The 11,322-nt window shown below is 35.8% G+C and overlaps 1 protein-coding gene across 5 annotated transcripts in view; it reads right to left on the reverse strand.

Moving 5' to 3' along the window:
- The window catches only part of LOC109090219 (EMI domain-containing protein 1-like), a 59,235-nt gene extending 55,352 nt beyond the window's left edge, over positions 1–3,883 (reverse strand). For 2 of the 5 annotated variants that reach the window (XM_042754581.1, XM_042754586.1), the window contains exon 1: positions 3,265–3,880. In XM_042754581.1, the coding sequence (XP_042610515.1) occupies positions 3,265–3,428 (164 nt within the window). In that variant the 5' untranslated portion in view covers positions 3,429–3,880. Of the gene's footprint in view, positions 1–3,264 lie in introns of all 5 variants that reach the window. The other 3 variants (XR_006159463.1, XR_006159465.1, XM_042754579.1) reach the window with 3 other exon arrangements.
- Between the last annotated feature and the right edge of the window lie 7,439 nt (positions 3,884–11,322).

Genomic DNA, 11,322 nt, shown 5'->3' on the forward strand with positions numbered 1-11,322 from the left:
ACAAAAATATAGCCCCTATCTTATGTGTATAACCCTCGGAGCAACACTTAAGTATTAAAGAGCCACTGCTTTCATGAAGGCAGAATGAGGGTAGAGGTGGAGGTATGTTGGATGATGTTGATAGGTCAGCAGTTGAAGGTCCCTCTGGGGCCCCAAGTCTCACACTCCCACCCTGAGTGCTGCTCTCCAGGGCCGTGAAGCCGAGCAGAACAGGAAATAGCTGCTGACTTAACCCCCAACTGCGCTCGGCCCCTAATTAGACAGATATTATTAAGGGGTTTTTCTCAGGACATTTACGTTTCAGGCATTGTCTTGGCTATGTGCAAAATGGATTAGGTTCAGGTTTAGGATGTGGATCGGGGTTAATTATGATTTATGGCAAAGGTTATTATGCCTGTTCACCCTCTCCCTGTGATGCTTTAGAAAGCAGAATAAACTTTTCCTCTGTGCTCTAGTGTGGGAAACTAAATTATGCAGGCATCTATACAGTACATTGACATGCAGTTTTAACTGATGTACAGTGAGATTCTGTGTAGCCGAACTACAGTATAAAGTATACATGAAGTGATATCAAATACTTATCACGTAAGATTAAATACATGTTGTGCATCTTTCAATGCAGGTGCACAACGCCAAGGCCAGTTGTTGTCTGATTAACATGTAAAAATGCTGCACAAAGCCAAGCTACAATCACATTTTGTAGGTCTGTTAGTCAGACTTCACAATTTTAGTCAGATACAGCATTTAAATAACATTTTAAAAAGATAAATTATTATTGTAGTCATACTGAACCTGAACTTCTAATATGCATGTTAACATAATTTTTGACACCAATTAATTGGTTTTGCTATTATTAATCTATAGACTAAACACACTAGGGCATTTAATCAAACCGTATTATTTTAAATGCAAGACAATCAAGATAAAATATGTTGGAATAAGTTAAATAAGTTACTAAAATGTTGAGCATATGTTGTTTAGAAGTCTTTAGTAGGTTGTGTAAATGCACTACAACATATTTGATATTATTTATTATGATCTAATTTACACATTCAATAAATGTTTCCAAAGTCAACAAGTAATTGCAAAAAATAATCAAGATCTTAGTAATTACCAAAATAATCATGATTATTTATTGATTGATTGTTTGTTTGTCGCAATCAAGCAGCCCTTACACACAATGAAATATGTTTTGCCAGGTAAAACATGACTAGGTTGCAAAAACAAGTCATTTTTATAAATGAGGTTATAAAGAAATTGCTCCTTAAAAGAGATGATACCCCATGATTTACTCACCCTCAAGCCATCCTAGGTGTATACGACATTCTTCTTTCAGACGAACACAATCAAAGTTATATTAAAAATGTCCTGGCTCCTCCAAGCTTTATAATGAGAAGTGAAGAATGCAGAAGAGCAGTGGAGAGAGCAAAACAAAATACCAGTCATGATACAAAACAAGAATTTTTAAAGAAAAGTGTCAGAGGATTTTCGATAAGGCAAGAGGAGACTGGTTTTCCTTTGCTGTAAACAAAACTTGGTTCTCGTGACACTAGCATACGTCTACGTCCTACATCATCCGCCGGGAATGCCACTATCATGTGAACATGTGTGCAACAGTTAGCGGAAGCTAGAGATCATGGTTTATAGAGTTTTAAATATGGATATTTTTCATCATTTCGCATCACTTCAGAAGGCCTTTATTAACCCCCCAGAGCCATATGGAGTACTTTTTAAGATGGATGGATGCACTTTATTTTGCTTCAAAATCTTGACCCCTGTTCACTCCCATTATAAAGATTGGAAGAACCAGGACATTTTTTAATATAACTCCGACTGTAAAGAAGAAAGTCATATACACCTAGGATGGCTTGAAGGTAAGTAAATCATGGGGCAATTTTCATTTTGGGGTAAACTATCCCTTTAAATGTATAAAAAAAAAAAAAAAGAAAGAAAGGCTGAACTTGACTTACTATAAACAAGTAAATTCAAAGCAACTGCATCTTGAGTATTTCACATGGTTTTTTAAACTATAAACAGTTATACTGCATATCTCAGTAATCAGTGCTGCCTATCCAAGGCATCTCAAAGATGTCTGTGACCTCTTCTCACTGCATCATCAGACAGCAGTGCAATAAACTTCCCTCTCACAGCATGCAGACGATGCAGCTGCATGTGTTTAATAAACACTGTCTGTTTCATCAGTCAGTGACTGATAGGAGGAGGGGGTGAGAGAGCAAACCATCAGCCCAGAGAGCAAAGACCACTCAACACCTGCGTACTTCAGACACTCCACCACACATCCCACCCAAAACAACTCTAAGCCATTTACCCAAACAGAGTAAATATTTACATGAAGATATGAGGGTCAGATCAATGCCATAAGCTGTGGTCACAGGTCAGTCAAGGTGATGAGGTCCAGACAGAAGAGGAGAGCTTACATGTTGGATGTTTTGTCTAACTGTATTTGTTGTACATATCTAACCAGGTCTAGAGATGGGAAATTAAAATTATGATATTCTGATTAAAAAAACACTGTTGATTACTTCTGATTTAGCATTTCAATTTTTTTTTTAATATAAATCCAGACAGTGATACCAATTTATTTAATGCATGTTTTAAATGGAATTAACCATGGACAAAGGTACAGACAGAAGAGTTGGGTGTTCCCCCATCTCAGGAAAGAGGAAACAGACTGTCAGAATCACAACAGGAGGCGCATTAGATGGAGAGCAGAGAAATCAGCATTGCATTTAGGTAGAAGCACAAACTGATTAGAATAATAACAGATTAATCAGTCCATGTTAAACTGGTATCTGTGTTTTGGAACATGGGAGCTGGTTATAGCTGCTCCTAGCTGATCATTAGTTAATTGACCAGACACCATGTTTACCAGTTTTATTCTGGCCCAAGATGGTCTACTAACTTACTGATCAGCTACAACTAGGTTTTCACACTGTTGAAAACCTAAACTGGATTTTCCAACTAGGAATGTGGATAACAAACACTGAAATATGAATTTACTGATCTCAGCTCTTTATTTACGAACGCGTTTCCTCTTGTTTAAATATTTTAAAACTTTGTATAAAGACGCAGCCTACTTTTCCCCCTGAAGTTTTTAATTGACTGCAAACAATCGATAAAAAGTATTTTAAGTGTAAATTAATGGCAAACATTACTCGAAACAATGTAAAACTTCAACTGTCAACTTTTCATCAGATAGCTTCTGTCCAACAGGTTACTTCTGTCATATCATATAAACCTTACCTCTTAGACTGATCTTTGTGAAGTGCTGTCCCGGTCTGGTATTTGTAAACTCCGGGTCCCCACGTCCCCTGAACGCAGGTCAGCCACAGTATGAGCAGCAGCGTCCACAGGAGCAAAGAGCTCCGGTGAACCGCAGACACCGAGCGCCCGTCACGCGCTCCCATTTCAGCCGCGTCAACTGTACGGAGAACAGAGTCAGCAAAATACCTCTTCTTAAATTGTCCCGCTTGTGTTGAAACTGTGACTAGAGAGCAGATATACGACTCGCAAGACTAATTTCTGAACTGACGTTTCTTTTTCGAGCATAAAAATAAAAGGCTCGTTTATGTCCACTGTTGCGCCTCAAAACACGACAGTTACAGTTTCAGAGGATTGTCATCGGCAGACCCCGCCACAAATAAATCTCCTCACAAAGTTTGCTCGCAAACCGCAAGACAAACGTTTCTCAGCAGCCACACAAACCGGTCCCACTTCACTCCTCTCCGTCTCTGTACTTTACGGTATATATTTCTTGACTACATCAACACAATGGGCAAGAAAGCTGTTTTATAGTCGCCCTGAGTCCCACAGCCCGTGTATTTTTTTCACCCAGCCCAGTTCCCTCTCCCTCTGTCCTCTCACACATGCAGCACTCCTCCTTCCCTGCTCTTCCAGGGAAAACTTTTCGAAATTAAACAGATCCATGCTGGTCCTTTTAAAAAATAGAAAAAGAGACTTAAAGGCTAATAAGCAAATTCAATATCGACAGAAATGTCAGCTGTTTCTCCAAGCAATACTTATTCGGAGTCTTGCAGATTTTCTCAAGCAACCTCACCTGTCTCCTACAGAGGTTCAGAAGCGATGAGAGTCTCACGCTATGCTCAAAAAATGACCAAGATAACAAAAATGTTCAATCAAAAGTCAATATGCTCTCCATAATATAATCTCCTCAGTATGTTCCTCCATGACAAATGCTATCAATATTTAAAAAGTAAAAGAGATGTAAAAATTAATTTAGGCTACTGTACCGATGCCATAGCAAAGCATTTTAATAATCCAAGGACCTTTTGTGCAACGGAAAGATTAGTGGAGCCATGCTGTCAAAAATGTACCCCTAAAGATAAACTTTTTGCACAACATCCTGTCACTTGCAGTACCCTTAAAGGGGCAACTTTGACCTTATCTATCCCTAGAAGTTGCATGTTCGTACCTTAAAGTATACTACTTTGAATAGGTGTTAATAGGGTATGTTAAGGGTATTGTCCCAATGACAAGCTGTTGTACCCCTAAAGGCAAATTTTGTTTCTCACATTTTTTCTTAGAGTGCAGGTGCAAATAAAGAACCTTTATATAATACCTTTTATACTAAAGATCATTCCAAATTCCTAAAGTTTAGTGGACCCCCATTATAAATGATAAATAAACATAAGTGCTAAAGCATTCTTTTCAGCATTGGTCTCGCCTCTTCTCAAGCTTATACTTCAGATTGCTTAATGAGTCATTCGACTGCCATAACATGAAAACCTCCTCCAGAAGACAAAGCACAGTCTAACGTCTGGATAGCATCCAGAACAGGGCAAGGGAAGAGAGCGATACAGAACGAGAACCTATGGAACACGGTTTACTCTAACCTCTCCTCTGCCTGGTGAAAAAGGGGAACTAAGGGGTTTCTGAAAACCGCAAAACTGTGGTCCACTTCCAAGCTAAACACCTGGCTCAGCAGGCAGGACAGACTTCAGCCCACTCATCTATATCTAAGGTCGAGGTGACTATGCTCGGCGGACCCCCTGACAGCCAGAGAAATAAGCAAAGCACAGAGCAGGGGCATCAATCACACAGGCGGCCAAGATCTGCAGGTGTTGAGGGGATGCCACTCATCATAGTTTGACATGTTTGACTACAGTTTAACTAAAATGAAGGGCAAAAATGAACTAGCAGAATGTGAGGCACTGACAATGGAAAGTAGATATTAGTGCATCATATACTATGTTTTATTAAAAAGGCTTTATTCCTGCTGCCAGATCTGATCAAAAAGATGTAAAGAAAAAAAATTGTACAGTGAGAGAGTGTGTGACATGTCAACACCTTCTGTTTGATCTTGTTTTGCAGCTTGATCCTCTGTCTTTATCTCTCTACTGAGAAATGTAAAGCTCATTTGACATTGTAGCATTATAATGTTGAAAAAAAAAAGTAAAATGCAAATTATTGCCCAGCTCTAATCTGCTCAGTTGTGACTATAAGGCATGAAGATATTAAGAAATTACAATCATTAACATCAGGATTTTCTACAAAGCTGCTTTGAAACTATGTGTATTAAGAAAAGTGCTATACAAATAAATTTGACTTAAAATTTTATAGAAATTTCAACTTGAGTTACAGTGAGATAAAAGTCAATGGAACCAAACTATAAATGTTAAAATACTCAGTTTCAAAAGCTTAGCCATGAGACGCAAATAGTATGTGTTAACATGATTTTAGTGTGAAAAACACAAATTACTTGCTAATTATTTCTGTGTAAAGTTTATCCAGTTTTACATTTTCCAAAACAAATAATGCATAAAACCCTAAAATGACCAGCTTTACAGCAACAGTCTTAAAGTTACAATGTAAAGGCAATACATCTTTTCTTCCGCATTATGATGACATCAGAGTGAAACAGATTATCTGAAAATGTTTCACTTGGTCAAAAGGGTTTATGGTTTATGCAGACAAAATGTTTCTGCTTTGAAATCCATTAAAAATTGGCCCCATTCACTTCTACACTAAGTGCCTCACCGCAATACAATAACGTTTCCTTTCAACATTATACTATAAATGCTGAAAATTGAGCTTAATTTATACTGAACCTGGAATATTTCTATAAATGAAGACACCCTTTGTTTATTTACCATTCCAACTAAAGATTTCCTCCATTTCCCATTTCTTTCCATCCAAGTTGTTAAACACGCTCTTTATAGCCTTGAATTGATTGTGTTAACTTTTTAAAGTGCCCCCTATGAACGTTTCTTGTGGTCACCTTTGTTGTTAATGGAGTTTCTGGTGCAAACATTGAGCACTTCTTGGCACTTCCCGAAACAAGGATTTGCTGAGAAGAGGGCACTTTGTTCTAAACTTAGTGTTGGCAAAGCTGCCTGTGTGTTCTCTACACTGTGTTGGAAAGACTTTGTCCCACTTAATTATAAAGAATCTGCTCACCTGGCCATAATTCATCTATTTATAACAAGGAGAACAAAAAATCTGCCAAAGTCAGACAAAAGAGGAGAGTAAGAATAAAAAAGGTGGAGATATACCAGGTGGAATATTTATTTTCTGCTCTACTTGATACAGATTAAAAAAAAAAAAATTCCACAGACTCTTGTTTTTTCTTGGGCAAACTTTGAGCCTTCAGAAGCAGGAAATATATATCAAGTTCTATAAGAATGGGTCGAATTCCTCTGGTGACCCACAGGTTATATATGAAAAATGTGACATATGCCAAACCGAAGCATGAACATACGCAGATCAGACATGAAAAGACAAGCCTCTTAAAATTTATGCTCTCATACCTATATCCTGTACGTATATACCAGTATATATAAGTTAGAATCTGTCCTCCCTCAAACTGACTGATGTGCTTTTTTTCTTTGAGGTTTTGTTGGAGAATGTTCTGTTGAACAGGACCATGAGTGAGGGGTCTGGGGGAAGCCTCGGATGGGAGCTGGTAAGGAAGCCTAAAACGTGAAACATAATCTAGAGAAAGAAATGTTAGGACTGTAATGTTAAGTGAACACAAAGCAGCCCCTCTTTTTCCCACTAGTACCATCCCCCATGGTTCTGAAATCCCATCGGTGCTAGAAATGTCATGCGGAATCAAATAAATAGAAGACTTATTACAGAGATCTATCCTCTGAGATTACATATTTCAGGTCCTGGAGAGGGATCGGGAGATCGGGGGGAGATGGGGTGCATGAGCTGTGCTGGCAGGAGTCCAGACGTCAGACAAACAGAGAGGAGAATGTACTTGCCTTCTGCTTCTCTTTGTGGCTCAGAGGTACCACAAGACACTAGTCTGGAGTGTGCTGCCTCCCAGTGGTAAGCAACATTGTCAAAACATAGGTATATACTGTACACTGCGTGTGTGTGTGTGTGTGTGTGTGTGTGTGTGTGTGTGTACACATGTTTTTCTATACTGGTGGGGACTTAAACTTGAATACTCACCAACCCATGGGGAATTGTATCACTGTGGGGACCTAAACTGAGGTCCCCATGGGAAACAGACGCTTATAAATCATACAGAATTAGTTTTTTTGAGATTGTAAAAATGCAGAAAGTTTTCTGTGAGGTGTAGGTTTAGGTGTATGGTGATAGAAAATACAGTTTGTACAGTATTAAAACCATCAATTTCAATAATTCATAAGTAATATTTTACTAATAACTGTTACAAATAAATGCAGCATTGTGAGCATAAGAGACTTCTTACAAACACATTTAAAAAAATCTAAATTATTTTAAACATTTGACCAGTAGTGTATATAAAAATGAATAATATATTATACATTTTCTATAAACAGTGGGAGCCAAATTCGCTTCCTGAGACCACATAAATATAAGTCTGGATAATAAGTGTCACTAAGTAACAAATAAGTAAATTTGTGACATTGCCAAATTTTTTTTTTCTTCACTTAAATTGTTATGCAGGTCTATCTTACTATCTTAGTCAAAAAAATATCTTAATTCTGAAAAAAAGTTAATGGATATAAAATATTTGTTAACTAACCATACAGATTTTCTTTAAGTACCTAATATGATGTGTTTGGAAGTGAAAATGTCAGCCTCATAATCTTATGAAGCTTTCCTCCTCACAGAAGTTATATAAACTGCAGACGTCTGTGAGTTCCTGACTGAAAACAATCAAAAAATTACCATTGATAATTTCATTGTGCTACAGAAGTCTATATAGTGTATTAAATGATCAGTAGCTTATACATTTGTAGGGAAAAGTTCTGCCTGCAGTCAGTTAACAGATCAGACTGCCCACTTTGTGTTTAAATTTTTTAAACCGTTTAAATGCTTGCAGTCAGTATTTTTTTAAATCTATTCTTTATTTTTTTTTATTTTTTAAAGAAATTAATAGTTTTGTTGAGCTTTTATTAATTGTTCTTTTGAACAACTGTCTATTCATCAAAGAATAATAAAAAAAAAAGTTTACACAAAAATATTAAGAAGCACAACCGTTTTAAACGGTTTAAACTTATTGATAATAAGAAATGTTCCTTGAGCACTAAATCAGCATATTATAATGATTTCTGAAGGATCATGTCACATTGAAGACTGGAGTAATGGCTACTGAAAATTTTGCTTTGCTATTAAAGGAATAAATTACATTGTAAAATATATTAAAATAGGAAAAAGGTTTTTTTTTTTTTATTTGTAAAAATACTTCACAATGATACTGTTTTACTGTATTAATTTTATCAAATAAATGTAGCCTTTGTGAACATTAGAGACTCAAAAACATCTTACTATTTTTAAATGTCTACAATTTTGTGCAGTCTCCCCCAACACATGGCATTAACAGTTTATAAACTACATATTGACTTGCCTTTCAACCTCTGCACCTCTACACAGCTTACCTGCAATTAGAGAAGGCTGAAACCCTGATCCAGTCTGATTTTTATTCAGCTTCTTAGAGAAGGCTGAAACCCTGATCCAGTCTGATTTTTATTCAGCTTCTCGAGAAATCATAAAAGAAAACAGCAAATCAATATTTTCCTTCAAATCAAACACTGCAGCACATAGAGATCTTTGCCAGATAAAAAAAAAAACGAACCAGTCACTAGTGCCCCAGAGTTTTTATATAAAAAAAAAGAGATTTTTTTTTTTTGATGTGGAGTATTTTTTTTAAAAATTTTCTCCCCAAAACACTGTGTTTTGAATATGTTTTGTTGGTTTATATCAAATACAGGTCCAGATATGTTGAGGAAGACACTACAGGTCCAGATATTTCAGGTAGCTCTAGTTTAACACGTATAATTTGTGTTTTCATAGTAAATGAACTCTCATGTCAAAAAATGAAGAAAAATGTTTTCTCATCATGCGAGATACTAGATATCTATTTAACAATGAACCAGGAATTCAGACAACTATGAACTTTTAATAGACCAAATAAAACACTAAAACATTGTCAACTGCTTCAATCAAAACAGGGCCTATAATCCAAAATAAAAGGTCTGTTTATATAGTGATTTATAACAACATATAAATGGCTACAAATACTGAGATCAGTATATCTCTCAGTTATGTTTATTAATTCATTCTTCTCTTCTAGTTATAAACCAGTTGGACTAGTGTTAACTTCACTAACAAGATAACAGACAAAAAAGCTTATCGTTTCACACATTAAACTGTTTTGAGGTTACATTGACAGCTTGCATGAAAATGAAATATAAAAGGTTTCAAATATTACTGACCTTGTGTAATACTAAAAGTAAAGACAAAAAAAACTATGTTTCCGAGTTTTATCAGTTGTTACTAGATTCAGAGACAGCTCAGCTGTTTTGTTGTTAATAGGTTAGTACACCCAAAAAATTAGCCCATAAATTACTCACCCTCAAGTCATCTTAGGTGTATATGACTTTCTTCTTTCAGACGAATCCAGTCGGAGTTATATTAAAAATTGTCTTCGATCTTTCAAGCTGTTTCATGGCACTCAGCGGGTGTTGCATGCATCAGTCCAAAAGAAGTTAAATAAAAACCGCCCATCCATTTAAAAAAAAAGTGTCTCACACAGCTCAGTGTGAGCTTTTTTTTTTAATGGATGGGCGCTTTTTATTTAACTTCTTTTGGACTGATGCATACAAGTCAATTCCAGTACTGATAATGTTACTTGTTAAAACCCTTAAAAACCCTTTTGAAGGATCATAATACTGTAAAGAAAAAAATTTTTTTTTAACTTCTTTTGGACTGATGCAAGTATTTGAGGTCTGGTGGTATGATGGTTGATGTGGTTGAGTGCTCGATGTGGAAATCCTGATCTACATTAGTTCATCCTGGATTTGTGGAGATAAAAATCATGTAAATCTTTGAGCATTAACTCTCTGACCACATAACGGCACCACATATCCAAACATCTTACTGTATCATCTGTATGCTGGTAGCCAACGTCCTGCAATAACAGAAAAAAGAAAAAAAGTAATTGCTAGTCAAAGTTAAGGCAACAGAAGTTTCTATAAGATGATGACCACTCACAGCAATCTCATCAAATTTGCCAAAGTCCAAAGTGCCATAGCGATCTATGGGTGGTCACAGGTACTTGCAGTAGTCACTGTCTTCTACCATCTCCAATTGACGCACAGAACACACGTCTGAATGAAGTCTGTTGTGTGTTTCTGACAATTTTAGGATATTGGAATGTGTATGTTTTTGGTATTGATATTTTTTTTTGAAAATGATTTGAAGGGAGAAAGGTAATGATGGTAAGCACTTATTTTATTTTATTTTATATGGGCTTAAAAAGAAAAAATATATATATTGCACTGTAAAAAGGTTTCAAAATGAAGAAAGAAAATCACATTTGTATTACATAAATATTTATATAAAGTATATATATATATATATGATATATTATATATCTCTCATATACTATATACCTATATATATAAATACTGTATATATTATGTCTATATTTAATTATATTGTTTGTAGAAATAACACAAAAAAATGTTTAGGGATTTGTAATTCAAATGGTTATTCAATTGTAATTGAATAACCTTTATAAATACCATAATCACTCACCATAATCTCTGACCTTTATTTTTTCTGTCAAGGGTTCAAAGCATTTCCAGAGCAGATCTATCCAGATAAAGAGTCAGTCCATAATTAGTCAGATCGGTCTCACCCTGACTGCCAATATATGTGGATAGCCAGTTTGGAGCTTGGATCCCAGTGATCTGTGTGATTTATTTAAATGTTGTGTGTTTAAAATACCATGACAGCTAACATTTCACAATTAGCAGTTTAACAGATGAAATTTGAAATTTGTGTTTTGAAGATGAATATAAAATTCCTATATAGTAGGCTATATATTGCTGTAGGTGAGTA

This window comes from Cyprinus carpio, chromosome A5 (assembly GCF_018340385.1).
Source record: "Cyprinus carpio isolate SPL01 chromosome A5, ASM1834038v1, whole genome shotgun sequence".
In the NCBI taxonomy this organism is placed as follows: Eukaryota; Metazoa; Chordata; class Actinopteri; order Cypriniformes; family Cyprinidae; genus Cyprinus; species Cyprinus carpio.